The sequence below is a fragment of the Emydura macquarii genome, unplaced genomic scaffold (assembly GCF_026122565.2).
Source record: "Emydura macquarii macquarii isolate MOO-44397 ecotype Brisbane River unplaced genomic scaffold, CSIRO-AGI_Emac_v2 contig_729, whole genome shotgun sequence".
NCBI lineage: Eukaryota > Metazoa > Chordata > Testudines > Chelidae > Emydura > Emydura macquarii.
Genome location: NW_027130866.1, coordinates 1735202 through 1761070, shown reverse-complemented (window position 1 = coordinate 1761070; position 25869 = coordinate 1735202). Strand labels below are relative to the sequence as shown.

Genomic DNA, 25869 nt, shown 5'->3' with positions numbered 1-25869 from the left:
TCTACTTCCTCTTTTTCCATAGGTTACATAACATTTCTCATTTCTGTCTACTTCCTCTTTTTCCATAGGTTATATAACATTTCTCATTTCTGTCTACTTCCTCTTTTTCCATAGGTTATATAACATTTCTCATTTCTAACTGCTGCCTTCATGTTGCTTCTTACCATCTATGGCTTTTAACCAAAGTTGTTCTGATTTGCAACTGTAGAATTGTGTCTTTTTGACCATCTAGTAAACTCTTCTTAACCCACTCCCAATTTTCATCAAATTAGCTATATGATTTTTTTTTTCCAATCAGTTTCACTCATATTTTCCTCAGCTTTGCATAGGTAGCCCATCTGAAGCACCATATTAATTGGGACTGTTCAGAGCCATGAGGTGGTTGAGTGCTAATGGAAGGCAGACTTGAGCAACAGCAATATATGTCACTACACCAAGGTCAGGGACCCTGTTTGCACACTGGGGCCATGCAACCACCATGCTAGCCCCATACAGCCCACAGAAGGTGCCTGCAGGAGTGGGTCCAAAGCAGCCTCCCCAGGACCTACCTAAGTCTCGTCACTGGGGCAGTGATCGACTGTCTCTCAGTCCCTCAGGCACAGGCAGCTGCGGTTTTGAAAGGAGGGTCTAACCTGCGGGGGCGTGTCCACGGGAGGGGCTAGCTCAGAGGGGCGTAGTACATACACACCTGGGAGCCAATTAGGCGCTGAGGGGGGACTTCGTCTGTGTCCATGTAAAGAAGTTCCTGGACTGACGCGCCGCTGGGACAGGACAGGAGGTGACTGAGGTAAGGCTGCTCCGGGCGGGGCCTGTAAGCGGTCGCTGCCTCTGGACTCCGCGGAGAAAGGTTCGCTCCTTCCTGCGGCAAGGACCGGCGCGGGTATCTGGTCCTCCCAGCCAGCGAGCCAGCCGGAGTGGTGGGCCAGACAAGCCACCGGGCAACCATAGAGAGCGCGGGACCTCCGCCATCGGGGAGATACCCGGCTGCGGCAACCCGCCCCGGCTCCTTCCCCCAGCCCCGAATCCCTTCTTCCGAGCCCCCGCCAGCGCTGTCCTTGAGCGCCCTTTGCCGCCTCAGCTGAAGCCCCGGCGCCCTCCGCCCGCCCCGGACTTTGTTACCCGGCTGTGGGGCGGCGGAGCGTTCAAGTCCCTGACTGCATCTCGTGCAAGCGCTGGGGGGGAGGGGAGGGCCTGCTGCAGTGTCCGCCCAGTCGGGCCATCCGGCAGCCGTAGAGGGAGCCGCCCGAACAGGGACTGAGCGCTGGAAGGGCAGAGGAAAGCAGGGACAAGACCACTGTCTGCCCACGACTGAGTCATTCACGGCGCCTGTCTGTCTTCACGGCAGGCCAGGCCCCCGCGGGGCTGCTGCGCTCCCATCCGCAGTGCCCTGGATAACAGCGCTGGCGTTGACATTGACTTTCAGATCGACTGAGCGGTCAGTAAAGACCAGCTCAGTCAATCCAGTAATTGATGTATTAAGACCACCTTTTCAAGTGGCGTAGCGCTGAGTCTATGGGAACACGGTTCCCGTCGGCGCAGTGCAGTGAAGATGGCGCGCAGAACAGAAGTGGACAGGAGTTACGCAAGATTTTTGCATAGTTTGCGTAACTGCTGCCTAATCTCCAAAGTAAGTGTAGACAAACCCTAGGTTGCAGCATCAAGGGCCCTAGGGCATGGAACAGCGCTCGTCGCTGCAGGCGGAGGCGTTAATCACTGCATTATATACACTCAGCTCCCGTTTTATGCAGCTTCTGGAGTTTTTGCAAACATAAGCGCTGGAGACAACTTTTTTAGATGGGAAGCTGAAATTCTGCAGTACAGGGTAGCAGGTTCCATCCAGTAGTACTGATCTGCTGAACTAGTGTCCCAACGTCAGACACTTGATCAAAGCATTGTCACTACATATCTGTACATATACACATGAAGGTACCAAAACCAAGCATGATTTCCTGTATTTTTCTGCATCTGTGTATACATGATTACTGCAGCATTCTCTTCAGCATCACCAGTATCTGCTTCGTTTCCTTCAGACTGATCCAAAATATGCCTAATAATGTTCCATTCTTGGACTTCAATCTGAAGAAGTTACTCACCTCTTTGAATCCATCCACTAGTTTCCCCTTGCCCATTGCATTAAATTTATTTTCACCTTCAAAGCATTGAAACGCTCTACCCTAGCTCAGATCTCAAACCCTCTCTCTTAAATCTATACTGTACCAACAATGCCAGATACCAGCCACCACACCCTATTTGTCTATTTACTTACATCTTTTTTTCCTACACATGGAATGCCCTTCCAATCCCTATTTGCCTAGTTACCACCCTGTCCTCATTCCAATCCTTTCTAAGGGGAGTCATTTATTTTACAATGCTAATAACTACCAATTAAAAATAATAAAAAAAACCACTCTAAATTATTACTACTTCCATTTCCCAGTGAGTTTTGTCACATCTAAATCTTTTAAACAACAATCAAAGCAAAGGCCTCTCTTTATTTTTGTTTCTACAGTTTCCTGATACTTGTCAATGAATGTAAAATTAGTCTGAAACTAGTGCCTAGTGGACACGTATTCACATCACAAAAACTAAATTTTAGCACCTACGGTTGAATAAATAAATCTGCTCTCTATTTCTCCACACACATATAGGGAAATTTGCTAAGGTTTATCATATACTCTTCATGTCTTATTGTAGCCACAGAGTGATGCAATAGATCACAAAATCATGTATCTGAGCTTCTATCCTGAAAGCTGACTTTCTGTACAGGCTTCAGCAGGAGTGTCTCAATCTCTCTGATGCAATGAAGCTAACAAAAGACAGGATCTTTGTGGGATAAGCTCTACTGGTGGAAAGTAAAAAAAGGCAGACATGCTAGTGAGTCTAAGCCTTTGGCTACAAGTATTATCTGGCCCCCATCTATATTCTCTAGTAGTGCAAGGTAGGAGAATTCTGAAACTAACGTGCTAATACGAGGGGAAGGAACAGAAGGAATCTTAAATAAAGTTGGAACACTATGCAGGGAACATTGTTTGGAAGAAGAAAACGAGCTTTTTTGCATTTTCAACTCCCAATCAATTTATTAACTTTAAATGAACTAGTCATTGAACTGAACCAGTTGAATAAACTGAAATGAAGAAAATGTTCTCTCTAGACCTGCAGAAGAGGCCATTGCTGTCAAAAGCTAGGCTAGCATTTCAACAAATTCTGGTTCCAAATGTTTAACCAGTGACTTACGGCAGTTCAGTGGTTTGACTTACTTTAAAATTTTGGCAGAAAATGTTGTGCTTAATATTTTTTCATTTAATTGAGGTTCTTTTAATAGAGTAATGAAAATTTAGACGTTAACATAGGTTGTCATTTCAAATTTAATTTTAAATGGTTTTATTTTTAACTAAATTGAATTTAAATATAAAAATCAGATTTAAATACAAATTCTGGTTTTAAAAAAAATAATCTAATTTTATTTACCCTGAAACCACACTATCAAGGAGAATTTCCTGGTATTTGGCCTGAAATTTCCCTTTTTTAATTTGACTGCACTATTTTTGGTATTATAGGGTGTAAAACTACTGGAGGATAGATTCAGTTAAGAGACTGTGTTGGCTTTCACATGGATTGCAACAGTGAAAGGAGCCAACAATGGCTACTCCACCAGTACAGACAGATGAGGTTGCTCAGCCTCAAAATTGGCTGGTGCTAGCTAGGGAGTGGAGATGGCATTCCCCTGGACAGTCTACACCAGCAAGGATCCTGTGGAATACAGTTACAAATCAAAGGTACCTTCTTAATTAGCAGAACTCCTTGGGTGGCAGTGATGGGAATTCCATCTGCTCTCCCTATGGTAGAAGGGTGATTCCTGAGGTGCAGGTGCTCTTGAATAGCAAGGATATATTAAGTACTATGTCAAATACAATAGATCATTTATGTCTGCCTGAAAGAGAAGTAAAAATTAGTCATTGGGCTTTGGCCTGATGGAACATTTTAATCTCTAACATTGCAGGATCTTCCGGTTCTGTATTGCATTGGCAGCATTTACAGGATCCAAAGTTCAATTAAATGAAGGAGAAAAAACAACCACCTCAGTCTTGGGTACAATTCTAAACCAGTGGTGCTCAACCTTTTTTTCATTTGCAGACCCCTAAAATATTTCGAATGGAGGTGCAGACCCCTTTGGAAATTGATTGTCTGTAAATTCAGCTGTGTGTGTGTGTATGTATATATATATATACACATACATATATATAGCATACATATAATCCATTGTCTACATATATAGTTGAAAGGGTGGACATGATATATCTTGACTTTAGCAAAGCTTTTGATATGGTCTCTCACCATATGCTTGGCAGTAAGTTAAAGAAGAATGGGTTATTTGGATGAATGGACTATAAGATGGATAGAAAGCTGGCTAGATCATCGGGCTCAATGGGTAGTGATCAACGGCTCGATGTCCAGTTGGCAGCCAGTAACAAGTGGAGTGCCCCCAGGGTCAGTCCTGGGGCCAGTTTTGTTCAGCATCTTCATTAATGATCTGAAGGATGGAGCAGATTGCACCCTCAGCAAGTTTGCAGATGACACTAAGCTGGGGCAAGTGATAGATGGGATACAGAGTGACACAGACAAATTGTAGAATTGGGCAAATAGAAATCTGATAAGGTTCAACAAGGACAAATATAGAGTCCTGCACTTAGGATGGAAGAATCCCATGCACTGTTACAGACTGGGGATCAACTAGCTAGGCAGCAGTTCTGTAGAAAAAGACCTGCGGGTTACAGTGAACAAGAAGCTGGATATGAGTAAACAGTATGCCCTTACTGCCAAGAAGGCTAACAGTAGTTTGGGCTGCATTAATGATTATTCCCCTCTATTGGGCATTGGTGAGGCCACATTTGGAGTATTGTGTCCATTTTTGGGGGCCCCACTACAGGAAGGATGTGGACAAGTTGGAGAGGGTCCAGCGGATGGCAACAAAAATGATTAGGGGGCTGGAGCACATGACTTATGAGGAGAGGCTGAGGGAACTAGTCTGCAGAAGAGAAGAGGGGGGATTTGATAGCAGCCTTCAGCTACCTGAAGGGGGGTTCCAGGGAGGATGGAGCTAGGCTGTTCTCAGTGGTGGCAGATGACAGAACAAGGAGCAAGTTTCAAGTTGCAGTGGGGGAGGTCTAGGTTGGATTTTAGGAAAATCTTTTTCACTAGGAGGGTGGTGAAGCACTGGAATGGGTTATCTAGGGAGGTGATGGAATCGCCCTCCTTAGGGATTTTTAAGGCCTGGCTTGACAAAGTCCTGACTGGGATGATTTAGTGGGGGTTGGGTTAGATGACCTCCTGAGGTCTCTTCCAAACCTAATCTTCTATGATTCTGTTCAGTCAGTTTTCAGTCTGTCTTTCACAGACCCCTTAGACATAGTCCGTGGAACCCCAGGGGTCTAGTCAGTGCCTCCCTAATCATTTGGTTTTATGTCTACCCACTTAGCTTTTCAAAATAATGATTACCCTTCATCTGCAATTTAGTATGGTGTAAAATTCATAAGTACTGGGAGCAGGGCTTGAATTGTTTGTGTGGGGATACAGTATAACCACAACCCTTCTAAACTGCCATTTTGTGCTCCAGAATCTACATTTTCATTTAAAAGAAAAATCTCCAGTTCTTAGGGTTATTAAGATAACTTTAAAAATATGACACATATCAGTAACCAGTGGCTGCCTAAGTCTGCAGAGAATCTGAAACAATGACCTTGAGATGGGTGAACTACCCTTGTGCATCTCAGATTAAGCACTTGTAAAAATCAGGGCCAGATTCTGTGTTGCATCTCCTGAGACTTTACTTCATCTTTCTGCCAACCAGATCCTGGACTGCTATGGAGAATGGAATTACTGCCAGCATAGGATAGAGGCCAAGTGCTAAAATCATGCCACCATCCACCTGATTCACCTCAGTACAACACCTGTGTTAGGGTCTCGACGGGTCAGGGGAGGGAAGGGAGGCAGTAACAAGGGCAGTCTCATAGATTCTGTGCTGATCATACACTGAGGAACTTCTTCTTCAGCCCATTGCATCCCCTTTACATGCTCTATATGCTGCCAGAACAGCATGTGGGGCTGGGGCGGAGGCCAGAATCTGGCTCAGTGATTATAAATTCTTTGAGATCCCAGGATAGGGACAATAGAAGGGCAAAGGCATAACAATGGTGTGTCTGGTAGAATTTCATCCCTATCACACCAAAATTCTGACAAAATTAAAAACAACGCAAAATTACCTCAGCTTTCCTCAGCAAAATGTAAGGTTCTTGCCTGCAAAAACTGCATCTAATTTTCATGAAAAATTCAAGGCAAAAATAAATATCAATTGATGAAAATTTGACTTTTCTTGTTCCTGAGGATGAGAAATTCCCATTTTCCTGGACTGTAATTTATGCTGATAACCAAATGTAACACATTCATTCCTGACCCATTATCTTGTATTGGAATGGAGCTACTCTTCCAAGAATTTAGAGTGTTCATTGTGAGTAGCTTAGTTTAAAAATGATTTAATTTTATTAATTTGAGTTTATTTTAGCTAATGAATATAATTCTCACACTACCAAATAGCATCTGCCTATATAATATCTATCTGGAGATCATTAATAGCCTATAACACTAAGGCCATGGGTCAGTAAGAGCCTTTATGGCAAGCACAGGGGAAGTTACATTTCCAGTTACACATACATGATATTCAACTCCTACCTGTCTGAATGATCAATCTACAGCCAGTGTAATGAACTGAGGGACTGGATGGCTCAAGGGATAGGTGATGACATTTCACCATTAGATAATTCAGATCAAGCCCAGGGCCAATAGTAACTAAAAGGGTACAAGTGGATGACTGTTTGGTGGCCTATGTGAAGAGTCCAGTTTTCAGTGGCCAAATATCCTCATCTCCCAACCCTCCTGTAATTGGTATGTAACAGATCTAGCTATATACCTGATTATATGGTCTCTATTCCAATAGTATCTGAGTGCCCACCAAATATAAGAAAGAAAGAAAACAATATGAAGTTACAACAGAACGGCCAAGAACTAAATTGGTCATGGAGACCAAACTAGTCTCACACACTTACAGGTGATCCCACGAGAACATAGGTGAAGCACACTGTGGGGAATCTTTCATTGTCTCTTCCTGTGTTGCACCTGATCTGTGATATAAGGCTGACTTCACTGTCCTGAGCTGTGTATCTGGAGCACTAAATTTACAAAGACAATTTACCTTAGAAGGAAAGTATTAACATAAAATAATTAATAGTGCTGTTCCTTCATCCAGTAAAAAAATGTGTAACCTTTCTGCCCACATGTTGTCTGCAGCAAGAAGGACCAGGTTCAATGTTCTAGGACTTCTTTCTGAATACTTACATCTTCCTCAAGCCCTCACCACTCAAAAAGCATGGGAAACTATGTATACCACCCTGAGTGACCTTGATGTCAATACTTCCCCACTAGCAAGCACCAAGTTTAAGGGTTTAAAACAACAAGAACTTTATTAAGTGGTAGGGGAGACAACAGAATTAATTTGGGAAAGCTGGGAATTAATAAATTCATAGAATCATAGAATATTAGAGTTGGAAGGGACCTCAGGAGGTCATCTAGTCCAACCCCCTGCTCAAAGCAGGACTAACCTCAGCTATATCATCCCAGCCAGCCAGGGCTTTGTCAAGCCTCAGCTTAAAAACCTCTAAAGATGGAGATTCCACCACCTCTCTAGGTAACCCATTCCAGTGCTTCACCACCCTCCTAGTGAAAAACTTTTTCCTAATGTCCAACCTAGACCTCCCCCTGCAACTTGAGACCGTTGCTCCTTGTTCTGTCATCTGCCACCACCGAGAACAGCCTAGCCCCATCCTCCCTGGAACCCCCTTTCAGGTAGTTAAAGGCCGCTATCAAATCCCCCCTCATTCTTCTCTTTTGCAGACTAAACAAGCCCAGTTCCCTCAGCCTCTCCTCATAAGTCCTGTGCTCCAGCCCCCTAATCATTTTTGTTGCCCTCCGCTGGACTCTCTCCAACTTGTCCACATCCTTTTTGTAGTTGGTGGCCCAAAACTGGACACAATATTCTAAATGCGGCCTCACCAATGCCGAATAGAGGGGAATAATCACTTCCCGTGATCTGCTGGCAATGCCCCTCCTAATGCAGCCCAATATGCTATTAGCCTTCTTGACAACCAGGGCACACTGCTGACTCATATCCAGCTTTTTATCCACTGTTACCAATATTAAGTACGAGTCCCCTCTGCATGTTTTAATAATAGTTCCAACCTCTGCCCACCTTTTGCAGTTCATGGAGGATAATGCATTTTAGCCATCTCCCTCCTCCTCAACTTTCCAACTCACAGTTTGTTGGTCAAAGTTGGTGGAGTCCAAGAATTCTGCCAGGTCAGTCTCTAGCCCCAGAGAGAAGTTCTGCCTAGGGTTTTCCAGGTGTATCTATCACCTGACACAGCTGAAATTATTTCAGTTTTCATTGCTGGGTCTGGAGATCTACACCAGAGTCTCTGCTCTTTACAGATTCAGTCCAAGAGACCTCAGCACCATCATCGGCTTCAGCTCTGGTTGTTGCCTTGAAGCCATCTGCTCTCTTGAAACTACCTCTGTGCTGAGCCTTCACAAAAGCATATATATAACCAGTATATAGAACCATTAATAGAGTCTTCATCATCAGAGAGACACTCCCCATAGAAGACAGAAATCTATCTTTTCTGTTAGGTCTGTCCAGGCTCCCTTCCATACTGGTGCCTGACTATGATCTAGTCATGGTGCTCCTTATCCCAGGAATATTTGGTGCAGTTCTTTCATTTCCCAACAAGAATAATAGCCTTTTATTGCCCAAACTCAAAACTTAACTGTATTTTAACTAAAATGCCCCAAATTGTCACATAACTAAAATGCGAATAAGGCCTGGCTTTTTCAGTCATTTCCCCTAGTTCAACAACAGATGTCAGCAGAGTGCTCCCTCCCCTATGGAACTTCCATCCATCTGGAGTTCTCAAGCATCTCTGAGCCACTCTTCTCCTTATTCACCAACTGGTGTCGATATTGAGGTCTCCACTCTCTAGGGCTTCAGACATGGGGTTTACATCTGGAAGGATAGAGACAGTAAAACCAGTGGTATCAGGTCTGACTTGGGGAAGCCAAGGGGATAATGGCCTTAGAAAAGGAAGTGAGAATCTGCAAAAGTACCCCAAGATCTTAAAAGGCGTATTCACAAACAAAGGGGAAACAGCAAAACATTTTGAATCAATATTCATGTCCCTTACAAACACCATCAATGCAGAATGAAATGGAGGCATCCTCAGAGAATTCTCCCCTCTGATGTGTGTTTAAAAACATTCTTTATTAGTGCTGAAATAGGGGCTCCCTTAAGAAGCAGGCACACTGACCTGGCAACTAAATATTAGTTACGCAAATGTACATTCATATTGCAATTGTCTGTTTATACTACAAATTTCTTGTACAGAAAGACATGCAGACCACAAGAAGCAGGTGTTACCCAATGAAATTAATAGGCATCAGGTTAAAACAAACATAAAGAAGTATTTCTTCACACACCACAGTCAACCTGTAGAACTTGTTATTGAGGGATTTTGTGAAAACTAACAAGGGTTCAAAAAGGAATTAGAAAAATTGATGGAGGATGAGTCCATCAATGACTGTTTGTCATGATGGTCAGGGATGCAACCCCATGCTCTGGGTGTTCCTAAAGCTCTGACTTACAGATGCTGCGACTGGATGACAGAGGATTACTCGATACTTGCCCTGTTCTGTTCATTCCCTCTGAAACATCTGGCATTAGTCACTGTTGGTGGACAGGATACTCAGCTAGGTGAACCATTGGTCTGACCCAGTATGGCCATTCTTATTATAATCTTAGCAGCTGTGTCTGTCTCACTGTGACTCAGCCTGACACTGAGCAGCCCATTAATGTTCCTAATATCCTCTTTTATGGGGACTTTATGTGTTTGTTTATGTATCAAGCTCCATGTCACTAAAAAAGTGAAAAAAGTTTTGAGAAAAATGTATGTTTAAAAAATAAACTCTCAAAGATTTATCCTGAGTGAGCCCAGTGCTTGAGTGACAGTGATATGCTGGGACTCAGAGTCAAGCTCCCAAACTCTTCAATCTATCAAGACTTGGAAGCACTATAGGTAGCAAATCAGCACTGTCTCCTGAAGGGACACTTTGGCTCTCAAAGGAGTTGCAAGGAGCATTTCATGGCTTGAGGAACAGAAATGTGATTCAGGTCATTTGAAAATCAGAGGAAAGCAAGTGGTATAATGGTTTAAAAAAAAGATGTGGCTAAACTAACATAACCTAAACTTCACATTCCCCAAAAGAGAAGTGGATAAATTGAATTTACCCTCAACTACGCTAGTAGAAGAGAGTAAGTAATGGAGTAGAGAGAAGAAGAAACTTTGCGAAGGAAGATGCTTATCCATGAAGCTCCAACTATATATGTATTTCAACTGAAATTTAGTTCTTCAGAGAACAGTACAAAAATAGAGTGTGTGATTTATGTCCATAGACAGAAATTATGCCCAGTTCAGGGACTCACTTGTGCTCTGATAATGAAAAGGACAAATGGGAGAGTGCTATCAGGTCATTGGGATAGGCCTTTAATCTCTTCCATTAGGAAAGGTTGACTGTACAACTTGTAAAAGTTAAGATTAAATTCTGAAGGCCCCTGTTTAAAAAAAACATGACCAAATATCCATAGTTATTGGTATCAGAAACCTCAGAGTCTGTTTTAGGGACATGCAACAGCAGGACTGTATGTGGAGCCTATTTACCATGGCATCTATGTACCATGGCCAGGAACAACATCCATAAAGCAAATGGAAAAGCTAAGAGAGGCAGGGAAGCAGAGGAAAAGAGAAAGCTGTAAGCTGCATCCATCTCCCACCTTCCCAGATCTCCCATTCCCTTTCTGAATATATAGAGCAGCACAGAATGGTCTGGATAATTTTGCTGCTCTCCACATGCTTCTCTTATTCATTTTACAAGTTTTATTTCAGTGTATTTATATTATTTACCAGTACTTCAATTTATTATGCTGAATATCTGTTATCCAAGGAGCGGTGGAATGATCACAAGGAGTAGAATCTAATCAGAAGAACACTAGCCACCAGCAGCACAACGATGTTCATGGATATTGCAGCTACAAATAAAAATACAAGCTGATTGTGAAATTGTTATACAGGAGAAGACGAGTCAGTTTAATTGGCTCCAGAAATAGCTTTTAGCTTCTCTGAGGCATTGACCACACCATGCAGAAAGGTTCTAGAGCCAGATCACTCCCAAATGATCACCCAGATCATTCCTGGGGAAGGCCGCACCAATTTAAATATCACAGAGGCAAATAACATCTTTCCCTTAGCAGGGAACAGGGACGTTGAGGTGCAAATATATGCTGAATATTCAAGTGTAAACAAACTCAGTGACAATGTACTTGACTCTCATCTGCTCCTGAGCTCTCCTTCCCAGATCCAAAACATAAACCCTGTAACTGCCCTAGTTTTCCTCAGCCCCCCAATGAATGCTGGGATCCTTTGCTCTCTTCCAGTGGGTGAAGAGCCTTGCTGGATGCATCTTCCCAGCCACCAGCATCTACATGATGCAAGAAGCTACCCTGGGCTCCACACTTTATCCTCTGCCAACAGACTGCCCTCCCAGCATACACTGATCCCCTACTGATTGCTGGCTTCAGGCAGAAATTGGAAACCACAGCAAGGGGAGGAAAGGATGAGCAGGAATGGAGCCAATGGGAGTAGGAGCATTTCCATCAAGGTGGCCAGACTGGATTCACTAGCCAAGATTCCAGACGTTGCTCTGTCTCCCAAATTCTGAAAACTGTCCCTCCTGCACAGCACAGAAACCCAGTGTCCATGTCATGGAACCTGGGAATTGTCCAATCCATAAGGATCAGGCAGCAGCTTATAATTAATAGAGGAAAGAGATAGAGAAAATCATAATCTCACATACACAAAAAAATGCTGACTCACCTGTTGCAGAGCACTGAGGTGATTGCATCCCTTCAAGGGACTCTATATATTCATTCCCCAGCCATTCTGCATAGGTTGTTTTCTCTCCTACTGGTACAGTCTTAACAGTGGAATCCTTAAAGATCAAGTCTGTTCCTAGGAAATCCGAGGAATCAAACATTTTGAATCCATTCCCATTGCTGTCATTTCCAAAGAAATCCTGAAAGCAATTCCATTTCCATTAGTACCAGAGTTTGCATTATAAAGCCAGTGCTACATTCACCTTTAGCAGCATACATAACACAGTGGAGACCAACCCTCTCCGTTGCTCAGAAGAAGCTCAGAGAAAAACAATTGTATGATTTCCCCTCTAACTTCAAATTATGTGCCCTTTATATTTTCATAAATGTTTAAAATAAATTTGGAATGACCTTTTGTGTTAGTTAAAGGAGCCCAATAGAATGTTCCAGTTAAGGGTGAGAAGCTGCTGCAGTGTCCAGGCCCATTCAGTCCTTGGCCAGTCTGCTCAGACTTCCAACACTGGAGCCAATTAGCAAAATATTTTCTGTGGTCATTATGGCATGATTTGGACCTTTTTTGTGTATGAAACTCCTACTGTAGCTGGTTTTTACATCCATCCATCTATATATTTAAAATATAATATGTAAGGGCCAAATTCCGCTCTCTGGTTCAGTGTCAAAGTGAAGGCAGCAGTTAAAAATATATAAAAAACAAATGGGAAAAAGGGAAACAGATAGCAATCAATATAAATTGGAAGTTAGGAAGTGTAGAAAATTGTTAAAGAAAGCTAAAATCATCAGAAAAAAACATGGCTGGCAGCAACAAGGAAAACGAGGAGTTTTTAAAGAATATTAGGAACAAAAGAAATCTGAACAATGGTATAGGACCATTTCTACATGGGGATGGTAAAATTGTTAATGATGAATTCAGATCAATCTTCTTCTTCCTTTTCTCTTCCTCCTCTATGCTTTCAGGGTGCCAGCAAGGGAAGCACAGAGAGTCCAGGAGAGAGAGTTTCCATATTCTTAGTTCCTGTGCCTGCCATAACAGCAGCCTTCGGCAGCCAGGAGCAGGGAAAGTCCTGGTCAGCTAACTGCATCTCTGGGGTGGCACATGCTCAGTGGAGACAGAATCTTCAGATAATTTAGCTCCCAAACTAACATACCACTACACAGTATGTGCAAACTGAGGTTTTCATAGGCTTATAACTTGGCCATAGTTAGATAGCTTTCCATGGGGCTGCAAAAGACACATCCCTGACAATAGGATGGCCCTCCTACCAAATTTCAAGTTCTTGCTCTAAACTATGAAGGCATTAGAGTTCAACAAAATAGTATTATGATTTTGTTAACATGAGCAAAACAACATATTCCCCCCCAATCTTGTTCTCAGAGACAATTGAACCATTTTAGTTGAAACTTTCTCAAAACATTCATCTTGAGGCAGACACCCAGCATGGAAAACTTTGGTCCCAATTGTTTAAGGTTAGTCAAGTTATAAGCAACTGAAAATAAGGTTTTATAATGAAAAGTGTTGGGCAACCTTAAGTTTAGGTACCTGTACCTGCACCATCTATAAAAAACTGAATAGTCTGAGTTTTGTTTTGGAGATTGTTACCAAGCCCTGAAAGGAATTATGGTTTCAAAAGTCTTCTATGTAACTACAATAATTTATCATATGTGCTCTTTTCTCATGTAATTTTTGCATTTCTATTTATGAATTTAGGAAGATTCCAGGATAAAAAAGTATGGTTGTATCCATTTTATTTTACTTTTTAAAATTATTGAATTAGAAGCATTCCTTAGGCTTTTGGAAACTTGCCATTGTAGCCTGTGACTGGGCCAAGTTTGGATAGCCCTACTCATGATGATCTGAGAATGACTTGTGTTGACATATTAGATTGTGCCTAACTACCTCATCAGATGAGTTAATTGTAAATTATACCTGAGCTTTGTCCAGTAGTCCATATACAGCAAAAATGTTGGTGTCTGGGTGGACCATAACAACCTGAGCAGGTACCTGAGCCAAGTGACACTGAGCAAACTGAGTGATTTCTGCACGGGCTCCATTTGGACACAGTAACTGGAAATCACTGGATTGCAAGCGAAGAGCCCAGGAATCAGCATTGTTACCTGAAAAAAGAAACTGGCCATTGTGACTCACTGAATGCTTTAGAATAAAGGGAACAACAAAAATAATGAGTTGTAATAAAAAGGTATATGAAGCTAAATACCACCAGTGTTCTCAAAAACTGTTGAATGCTTGACAAAGGCCACATCCCCAGAATCCTCCACCAGACACCTTATAATAAATAAGACAGATAAAATTCAGTGCAATATAATGCAGTGACATACTAGTTTAATACAGTGCAATGCAATGAGTGCATCTTTAGTTTGTATAGTATCTTTCATAAAAACTCTATACCAAAATAATTCATGAGGTTAGGATGCGATCTATCATATTTTACTCATAAAAGTAACCTTAATGACGTTATAATTTATGTGCTTCTTGTACATGATAGGTTGCAGGGCTCCTTTTAGCAGGTCAGGCTGCTGTATCAGATATGGAATGAGACAAGAGCTTCTTCCTCAGAGGGATACACACCAGATGTGTTCACTATAAGATCCTTTAATGTTCTGCCAAGTATGACTGAGGATCACTTAAATAAAATATAACAAAAACGAGAGTCCTGTAGCACTTTAAAGACTAACAAATTTAATTTCTGCAGGCATAAGCTTTTGTGGGCTGTAACCCACTTCGTCAGATATAAGGAATAGAAATTAGAGAAGTGGTATATATGTACATCCAAGGGTAAGGAACAACAATGGGGAAGATAGGTAAAAGCAAAGTCCATTCAGTTAGAGTAGTTGAGGCCTATTCACAACCACTGATTAGGAGGTGAGAATGTGTAAACAGTGACAATTACTTCTTGTAATGATATAACCATTCCAAGTCCCTATTTAGACCCAGTTTGATTGTGTCAAGTTTGCAGATGAGTTCCAGCTCTGCAGTTTCTCTTTGAAGTCTGTTTTTGAAGTTTTTTTTGTAGAAGTATGGCAACTTTCAAGTCAGCTACGGAGTGTCCTGGGAGACTGAAGTGCTCTCCGACTGGTTTATGGATGTTACCATTTTTTATGTCTGATTTGTGTTCATTTATTCTTTTGCGTAGTGACAGTCCGGTATGGCCAATGTACAAACTGGGTCTAAATAGGGACTTGGAATGGTTATCTCATTACAAGAAGTAATTGTCACTGTTCACACATTCTCACCTCCTAATCAATGGCTGTGAATAGGCCTCAACTACTTCCCCATTGTTGTTCCTTAAACTTGGATGTATATATATACCTGCCTTTTGATTCCTATTTCTTACACCTGAAGAAGTGGGTTACAGCCCATGAAAACTTATGCCTGCAAAAATTAAATGGTCTTTACCGTGCTAAAGGACTCCCGTCGTTTTTAAATAAAATATGTTCACTCATAGTACCACCTAGTGGTTGAATGGTAGAATACAGTTTTGCATTCCATTTCATCTCCCCCTTTAACTCCTATGTTCCCACCATTTATAAAATTTACACTGTCATGCTGTCTCTGAAGTTCAGTCTGTAACATTTCTCTGAATCATATTGGTTTTCTAATTACACAGTGCAAACACGTAACAACTTGGTCATCTTGCTGTCGCCAGCTTGGAATCCTTGAGTTGTTGTCGTCTTGTTCTGCATTCCCCATCTGTAGAGTTTGCTCTGTTGCTTGTATTTTCTGAGGAGCAAACTGTAAATGTTGATGGTTTCTATTGAACTTTTCACTATTGGTTTTGATCACATATGACTTAGGTACTGAATTCTTTTTCTTTATGACAGCTGGAGTTGTCCATCCTCTTTTTCCATTAAATCTGATATGCAGAGAGTCACCAGGTTCTAACACTGCATTTTTGTGAGTGTCATCTATTGTAAAAATCATTTGTAAGCTCTCTCTGTCTTTTTATCCAATGTGGCAGTGTTCTTCATTGCAAGGCCCGGGAGCCAGTGGCAGTTCTCATTGACCCTAAGTGAGGCTCCCTGACTAATTATTTACATGCAAATTTATTTTATTTTTAACATTAGAATATGTACCGAGCCTATCAAAGTCCGCCTTCTTTACATGTCACATTGACCACACGGTACAATGTGTGCCAATAAGTACATCTAAGTATATCTGTTGTATAATAACCATAATATTACCATAGTAACCAATGTAGAACTCTGAGTGTTCAACCGTTTGTGTTGTATATTATTTTTTGGCCCCAGTGAGTTACTAGAAAGAATGGATAGATTCTTAATTCCACTGAAAAGAAAATCGGAAAGTGAAACAGGAGAAAAAGCAGATAAAAACGTAACTGTGGATATTAATGAAACGAACAAACAAAAGTTTTAGTTACATGAGTCACTCTGTAATATTACATTATTAAGGAGTAGCAAGCAATGTGTTAATTTAGTAGTTGATGTGGCTCTCACATTGAAGGTTTTTTGCCAAAGTGACCCCCGCTTGAAAAATAGTGAAGATCACTGCAACGTGGCTTCTCTCTTCATATCTGGCCACTTTGGAGATAGATTATTTTGCAAAATTGGAACTGTACTTCGGAACTGTCTTCCCCCCGGGAGCTGCGCTGGACTATGTTGACCAATATATGCTGGTTAATGTATATCTACACGTATAGCTATCAATATCTCTGTCTAGCTCATAATAATATGTACTATCCACACCAGGTCTATATTAGTATGTATTAAGCATAAATAGCTGTAAGCACAAATATAGCAGTTCTAGAGCCTATATATTGGCCTATACCTTTACTATAATCCTATTACCTCATGCTAAGTAGCCCATAACACTTTGCATTAACTGAAATAAGCTTTGGCTTAAATAGATAGGAAAGCTGTCAGGAGCGGGACATATAAGGTATTGTACCATAGCAACAGGTAGGGAGTTATTTGCACAGGCCAATACTGGAATATCCCAAAAGAAGAGGACAAGACATAAAGGTTGTTCTACCCTGGTAGAAACCTAGATGATGTTAAGGAATTGGAACAAACTGATTAGTGACATGCAAGAAATGTGTAATTTGTAAAATTATCCTACAAATGCAATCATCTGAAACATGTAACTTTGGGAGCATACCTTCTGAATAAGGTGAATGTAACAATGTTGCATGAAATGGTTTCCTGGAGTCTGATGTTGTATAGAGCCTTTTTCCTGTACCATATTATTATAGCTGCATACCTATGACATTGGTTTTTTGGTCTTCTGAGAATATTTACGATGAAACAAAATGTGACAAACAAATGACAATACATTTTATCAAGAATATCCAGTAGCTGCTATTGGTATTGATCTTGTAACTCAGAAGAGCAAGGAATGGATCTTCCTGCTGTAAGATTTTCTTGGCTGTCTGTACAGCTCTCTGAGTCTCTCCATTCACTTGTGTGTAATGGAGGCTGCTAGTAATATGATCAAAATCCTATTTAATTCAGAATTACTTAAATTCTGCTGCAGTGAATTGTGGTCCATTGTCCATCACTAGTTGTTATGAAATACCTAAGTGAGCAAAAATGCACTTCAGTTTCACTATACCACTGCAACTTCTTGTGTCTTTCAAGTACATTATTTCTATATACGTGGAAAAATAGTCCACTATGATCAGGTAATGATGTCCTTTGAATTCTTATAAATCTACAGCTAGTCTCTTCCAAGGTCTGTGTGGTAGAGGTGTTTGTTTTGTATTGTTCAGCATTGGCTCCAGTTTATTTGTACTGGATCTTCTTTCCAAACTCCAATATCACTAAATATCATCATTGAATTCTTCCAACTTTCTGACTACACCCATCATGGCTGCCACGCTGTGGCTAAGCAAATTGTTGTTCTGCCTTTGTAAATTGTTTCTGTAGTAAAGTGGCCCATGCAGTTCAGAATACCTCCAGAGCTAGTCAGAGCTGTGTCAGGTGACTTTAGCTCTGGAAGGGCTTGAAGGTTATTATAGGACGCTTGTGAGTTGATTGTGCAGTCTGCTCCTGAGTCAATTTTAAAATCAATAGTCTTTCCATGAATATGTAAGTTTCACTCTCCAAGCAGGCTCTGCGTCATCACATGATAGACCCCAGAAACGGTGGTTCTTGATTGTCTGTAATATGAGTCAAGTACCTGACTACTTCGGTGCGACAAACAGCCATAAAATATTTATATTGTGTATATATTTATTTATTTATTGAGCCTTTGACTCAACATGCATCATGTCTGTGGATGTGAATTTTTCCATATCTCCGCTTTAGCCAATTCTTTATCTAACTTACAATTCTTATACTAACCCCCATCTTCTCTAATTTAACTAATAATTTCCTATGTGATACAGTCTCATACTTCACTGAAGTCCAGGTATATTAGATTTACTGCATTTCCCTCATCTAAAACATCATTGTTTTCTCAATGAAGGAAATCAGGTTAGCTTGGCATGATCTACCTTTGGTAAACCCATGTTCTCTGAAACCTCTCCAAATTATCAGCATCCTTCTTGAATTGTGGATAACACAGTGTAAGGGGTCTGTTAGCCCCTTACTGAAACTTAGTGGGTTTTTTTGGTTGGCATCTCTTGAGGAAACAGGACCCTGAAACAGACAGCCCCCAGGGCCAGTGGAGAGAGGCCAATTCAGGTCACCCTGATTGACAGGGTAGGCAAGCCAATGAGGAAGTCAGGAGGGTCCTGTCCTCCGTGTGAGGTACAGCTGCCTGCCCGTGCAGAGAGTGGGGCCGAGCTAAGGACAAAGCAGCTGGCGGCTGGGAGATGAGAGAAGCCCAGGCCATAGAGCTGAGCTGAGCAGGGCCACAGCAGCAGAACCAGAGGAGCAACCAGAGAGCCAAGTTGAGCAGAGCAGAGCTGGGGCCAGGGCTGGAGCCGTAGCCATCTGGAGCTGGGTGCAGAGGCTAGAGGAGAAGCTCAGAGAGCCGAGCCTAGCTGACCCACAGCAGCAGAACCAGAGGGGCCCAAGGAGCATCCCAGAGAGCTGAGCAGAGCTGAGCCAAGCCACACTGATGCAGAGTGGGGCTGGAACCAGGTGCAGGTGAGCAGCTGGGGAGTGCAAGGGGGACCCTCACTGCAGGGAGACGCCACCAGCCAAGAGGCCTTGCAGGGGATCGTGACCCAGACATCGGGGGGGGGGGCAACACTGGGGAGAAGGGCCCTGCCCCCTAGAGCCTGGGGGCATGTGGCCACTGCCAGAGCATGTGTCTGATTCTCTGCATCCCTGCAGTGCAGCCAGGCAGGAGGCCTGCGATGTGGGGGAGACACACTGTGAATGTCCCTTACACCCCACAGATGCTGTGTGTGGTGCCTCCAGGTCAGATGGCAGTCTTAGGTGTTTTCCTTTACCATTTCTCTTCTTTTCTTTATTTTTTTTAATTGATTGTTGTTTATTAAATTGTATCTGCTTTGAACTGTATGCATTGATCAGCGGGTCAGGGAAGCATCCAGTGTGGAGAGAGGACCCCGGAGTGGGGACACCCAAGCCCCTGTCCTAAATGACCATGACAAGATTGGGGGTGGAGCCTCCCAGGAATCCTGGGCCCAGCCTTGTCGGGGTTACAGGGACTCCGCCACACAGGAGAGTGAGGGGGAGCCCTTGAGGCAGGCAGGCCTCTGGGTAAAGGGATTGGGAGCAAGGACTCAGATCTTTTTGCTAGCCAACTCCACTGGAGTACTGTATGAGCCAGGGAAGTTCCTCACAATAGTGAGACCATTCCCCCGCTTACAATAGCATTACAACAGTGCTTGCACCAGTGCCAAATAGAGGTTAAAACAACCTCTCTACGCCTACTCACGATTCCTCTGTTTATACATCCAAGGACTGCGTTAGCTCGTTTGGCCACAACGTTGCACTGGGAGCTCATGGTGACATTATCTATCAGGACCCGCAAATCTTTTTTAGAGTCACTGCTTCCTGAAGAGACTAATACTTGCAAAATTGGTGGATTGACAGCCCTGGAGATTGGAGTCCTCTGCCCATTCCAGTTAATCTAACTCCAGTTTATCATTTTATTGACCCAGATTTATCTTCAGTTTCATGTTCAGCCCTGGATCAGACACAATTCTCTAGTTTCAGTGAACTGGGAGACAAAGTCATATTGGTCTAGACATCACTGAATCAGTTCTCTTGTCATCTCTTCACATTCCAAATGGTTTCAGGTTCAGTCTTGCAGAAGAACCTGCATTTTCAAAGCATCACCTATTGTTTGTGCCATTTTTGTGCTATATCTGTTACATTGTTTAGCATCTGATACTCCAGATATAATGAACTGTTTAGATGAGCAGCTAACTGGGCACAAAATACTTCAATTCACCTGACATAATTCATGGTGCTTTCTTAATTTTAATGGGCTTTTGCTGTTTGAAGTTATTCAGGCTGGGAGAGTAGTTTATTCCACATATATTTTCCAAAAAGCAAGAAACAATTGGTGGAACAGCCTTAATAATCAGTCAAGAAGACCTAAAGCAGGAACTGAACAAAGATAACCTAGGACAAAATATGTGTGAAGAAGAAATAACCTTGCTGATGATGTAATTTCTCATTTTTCGTTTCTGGTTTGATATCAAATACAGAGAAATAGTTCTCATAGGGACTTGTTTTAATGTGGAAAATCATAACTGAAGGTGTTAGCAACATGTAAATTACATGATCATGCAAGGACTAGTCAGAAAAAGCCTGCCATGTGCCATTCAAGCCATTCCTCATGCAGGGTTTCCTGACAACACATTTCCTAGTGCTCTGTCTAGTTTGTCCCAAGCAATAAGGTTTCCACTATCACAGGGATTGTCTACATGATGTGTTAGTGCACAATAGTAGGGGTGCAAATTTTAGTCCACACAGTGTGTTGCACATTGGTCAGTGTAGACTCCACTGGGACACACTAAAAGTTCCCTAGTGTATGTTAATGCAGTACTGTTTGAAATGGGACTGTTAATGTGCACTTGATAACTTCCAGTATCCTCCAGCAGAGTCTGTTTGGATCATTTAGTGCACAACATACTGGTGTAGACCAGAATTCAGACTCCACTGGTGCACACTAACACATCATGTAGACAAGCCCTGAGTGGTCCCTCAGACAGATAGTTAGATCATCCAAAGGCTATCCAACTCATTTGCTGGAATTAGTAAGTTTGGGGAAGAAGTTTAAACTAAGTATGATAAGGTCTGCTCCAGAAAAATGGACAGTGGAGATTTGATTGGTTGGCCAGAAAAACTTGTAATGGACATGTAATCATGCTAGCCATAGCACCATAGATACTTGTGCATAATAACAACGAGAGTTCTGTTTAGAGTTTAAAGACTCATTGTTTTTGCTGTATACAGATTAACACGGATACCCCTCTGAAACTATTGTGCATAATAGTTACAGATGGAATAACTCTTCGATCATTCTTTTTCCATTTCCCTCTCCACTGTCAGTAAAAACCTGCTATTTAGCAGGTATACCTGATGTGTCCAACTTTTTCTGTTTGGATTTGTCTACATGGGGAAATTGACTCAAATTACTGTTGCAGAATAAGCTTATTCCACAATCACTATTTTGTTCAATTTCCTCACTTGGAGAAACCCTACATTATTCCAGTCACTCTGCCTGAAGTCTGTCTATCCCAAATTCTCAGGATTGGAGAAAATGTTCCTCTTAATATAAATACCAGGTATAACCTTCACTAGCAGCTGATCATAACTTTTCATTTCCACCAAACATCTTAGCATGAACCTTTTAAATACCTATACACTGTATTCAAGTTTTTCCCATAATTCTTAGGCTAAACATATTCATGTCTTGAAATTCTTCCTCATAAAAAAATGTTGTGATCCCCACAAAAGACACAGACTTTGAGACACCTTCATGGTGGTACATGATCTTAGAACAAATGGCACAGCTCAGTCACAAAGACATTAGTGTCTTATAAATTGGTTGACTGCTAAATGATTACCTGAATCTATGAAGGGTGACAGAGGATCTAAGGTCTGTTGATACTGGATGTTTAGCAATTAGTGTGAATATTAGTGCAATACGGTATGTTTGATTTGTAGATTAATAAGGTTAACGTGTAAGGTTTTTTATAGATATATTAGTTGAATATAAAGTTTAAAATTAATTATAATATATTATATTTATTAAATTTGGAGAGTTAAGCAGTTATTTAGAAGGTTGTATACAGGAACGGGATTTTTTTAGGGGCTCTGCCAGGGAGTTAGTGACTTTTGGTTTGATTGGTAGCATTTTTTGTGGAGTTAGGTATTGATGGAGCACGTTTTTTTGTTTAAGTGGTAATTTTTGAATATTTTTATTTAATAATTTTTTAATTATTATATATGCTAATTATTTATATTGGGTTTTTTTTTATTATATTTTATTTTTTATTATGATAATTGGGGTTGTTAAAATAACATATGGTAATAGGAGGGGCAGTGTAAAAATTTGTTTTTGGCAGTGAGAAAGTGTATCCCCAAATGTTCAAAAATAACGTTGTTTTTATTAGTTATTTATGTGCAGCTGCAAGCATACATGTTGTGTATTTTTTTTTGTTATGTGCCATAATATGCAAAAACTAAAACATTTGCAAAGTTACTTAGTAGTCCTATTTATTTTTGCCAACCAAAAAATGTCATGCTACAAGGGTCAAAATAGCTAAGCAAGCAATAAAGCTATGCTAGGCCTGTAAAACAGTAGTTAGGCAACTCAAATTGCACTGGGCCTCCAACAGGGTCTGCCACTAATCTATATTCCATAGCAAGGGAAAATTGCTTAGGAGGTTTTTTTGTTTGTTTGTTTGTTTTTTTTAAAAAGTCTGGATCAGCTGGATACAGCCAGACAAAATTATTTGTAAAAGGCTGTACTTGAGTTTAGTAGTTAGTCATTTGAAAGGCAGCTATTACTGATAAAGGGCCTTCTTTCCCTCAATAGGTCATCTCCTGGAAGGTGGGAAAGCAAATGCTTGCCAACCCTATTGTATGTGTATTTATTTTCAGAAAAATATTTTGGGAAAATGGGGCTTTTAGAGGGAGAGATTTATAAGGGATCTAAGGATGAACAAATGGGAAACAGCTATCTCTCTGAACACAGGAGCATGAGACTGATACACTGAACAGCGGAGGTCAGAGAAGGGAATTGCTTTTTAGACATGTAAGAGTATTCTTCTCTGTAGCTAAGCTAAGGAGCCAGCCTCTCTGGGCTCAGGCTGAGTATCCAGATGAAAGATGTTATGCAAACCATTTATTTTAATTTTCTTTATTTGTAATAAATCCAGTTTTGAGGCAGCTACTCATAGACTTTAAGGCCAGAAGGGACCATCATGATCATCTAGTCTGATCTTCTGCACATCACAGGCAACAGAACATTGCCCACTCACTGCAATAATAGACCTATAACCCCTTGCTGAGTTACTCAAGTCCTCAAATCATGATTAAAGACTTCAAGTTACAGAGAATCCACCATTTACACTAGTTTAAACCTGCAAGTGATCCCATACCCTGTGCTGCAGAGGAAAGCAAAAAAAACCCCAGGGTCTCTGCCACTCTGACCCGGGGGGGAAAATTCTTTCCTGACCCCAAATATGGTGATCAGTTGGACCCTGAGCATTTCAGCAACATGTAAAAACCACACACCAGAAAAGAATTCTCTGTAATAACTCAGAGCCCTCTCCCTCTAATGTCTAGTGGGGATATTTGCTGCTAGCAGTAGCAGATGGGCTACATACGATTGTAGGCAGTCTCATCAGACCATCCCCTCCATAATCTTATCAAGCTCAGTCTTGAAGCCAGTTAGGCTTTTTGCCCCCAATGCTCCCCTTGGAAGGCTGTTCCTGAACTTCACTCCTCTGATGCTTAGAAATCTGTGTCTAATTTCAAGCCTAAACTTGTTGATGGCCAGTTAACATCCATTTGTCCACATAGTCTGCCTGAAATGAGAGCCAAGTCTTCAAACCTCTTAGAAGAGGTACAGCATGCAGAAAGGCATTGTAAGCTGTACAGAGCCTTCCTGCCACAGAAAAGTCCTGATAGGTTACTGGTGGGGAGTGTACCACACCTAGCTTCTTGCTGCTGGCCTGCCTCCCATTGTGGGGGTAGTATGGCAGCTGTAGTTTGGCTACTGACTACCTGATCGGGGATCCCCTATTGAAAGGGAGGAAAGTCACTGCAGAACAGAGAAAGGGAATTGGCTGTAGGTCACCTGGTTGCTGTAGGCCAATCAAGCTGGAACAGGGACAGGACTGAGAAAGTGCTGCTGTAGTGGCAGGCTGTTTCATTTTGTGGTGGAAGAAAGAGACATCAGAGGAGGAGGCAGCTGAGAACTGCTGTGAAGAAGTCTGGCAGGGGGCAGCAGCATTCAGCACCCCAAGCTCCCAATGCAGCCCACCATCTGTGACTTCAGCAAAGGGCTAGTTTGTACTCAGGATGGCACAAAGCAGTCTGGGCCAGTCTGCTTGGGCTTTTAATTGGTTTAGGGAGCATTAGGCATCAGAGGCTGTGTATATTGTACTATTGCTGGGAAATGTGTATGTGTAGCTGGGGGTCTACTCCTGAAATTTTGCCTTGATAATGAGGGAGAGCATGCCCTGCTTACATAAGTGTTGTTTTATTATTGAGAGCATTGGTCCTGGGATTAAATCCTACCTCTCCAATGGGGTATCTGCATGTACGCAGGTGTTTGGGTAGGGACAAGGAGGGACAGTATGCCCAGGCTTGTAGTCTAGGATTTGGGAACCTCAGGTACTCCCACCTGACAGTTTGCCTTGAGGCTAACCCACACCATCTCAATCAAAAAGGCATGGACAGAAGCATCTTTTTGCAGCAAGATGTGCTGCCCAGGGATGTGAGGGGCGCACACAAAGAGAGAAGCCTAAGGTCTGAAAGAGGAGATCTGAGTCAACAGGGATGTGGGTGACATGAAGTGGAAGCTTTTTGGTACATTTTTATTGCTGGGCTTCTGGGAGAGATTTGTGGGACAAGTCCATGTTAAACTTATTAGAGAGACAAGATGGGTGAGGGAATATCTTTTATTGGACCTCACCCACCTTTTCTCTCTAATATCCTGGAACTGACATGGCTACAACTACACTGCATACAACATATTAAAGTTATGACTGCCATGCTGAAAATGCCACTCACATCTGCAGCAATAACAAACACATTTTGTTAACCAATACTGTAGAGTAACTCCTCATCATCTTCTGCAAAGTAAGCATCTACACTGCACAATGATTATGTTTGTTCATTACCTGAAGGCTCCACTGTAGCCATAATAACGTTCCTGGGTACTTGCATCACATTTACTATTTCCACTGTTATCTCCAATGCAGAGCTCACAGAGTTTTGATGGGTAATTGTCCACCTTGGCTGCAGGCACACAGCTAGCGGAGAAAAAGTCACTCACAGCTGGAAAGAGAAAGATGTCCCAATAAAAAGCATGGAGAGAGATAAGTGTCAGCTTTTCACAAAACACCTAGATTACAATGTCATATCATTACATGGCAATGCAGGTTTCACTAAAAAGCCAGGACCATGCACATTATATTAGGCTCACTGGGAATGACCAATTATATCTTTCAAAGCATCTTCAAAATGCAGTGTAGATTGTTAGCTGGTGGGACAGGCTGGAAGACAGGTTAGGTCAGATTTTCCAAGAGCACATGGTAAGCTTACAGTTGTTTAACAGGGTTACAAACTGCTTTAATACAATAGGCACTTCAGCTGCATTTTTGAAAGTTGGTTTAAGCTTTTGCATGTCCATTTTGTTAAAACTTGCAAATGAGTTCAGTGCAAAAATGTTCCCTTTATGTTGAAAA

At 41.8% G+C, this 25869-nt stretch overlaps 1 protein-coding gene across 2 annotated transcripts in view; it reads right to left on the bottom strand.

Annotated features, from left to right (window-relative positions):
* Nucleotides 1-9340: 9340 nt before the first annotated feature.
* Nucleotides 9341-25869, bottom strand: part of MELTF (melanotransferrin) — a 61528-nt gene continuing 44999 nt past the window's right edge. For both annotated transcript variants that reach the window (XM_067542855.1, XM_067542854.1), the window contains exons 12-16: nucleotides 25303-25459; nucleotides 14263-14330; nucleotides 13974-14161; nucleotides 12030-12228; nucleotides 9341-11185 (exon numbers count right to left, since the gene is read on the bottom strand). In XM_067542855.1, coding sequence (XP_067398956.1) covers nucleotides 11115-11185; nucleotides 12030-12228; nucleotides 13974-14161; nucleotides 14263-14330; nucleotides 25303-25459 — 683 coding nt within the window. In that variant the 3' untranslated portion in view covers nucleotides 9341-11114. The remainder of the gene's footprint in view (nucleotides 11186-12029; nucleotides 12229-13973; nucleotides 14162-14262; nucleotides 14331-25302; nucleotides 25460-25869) is intronic.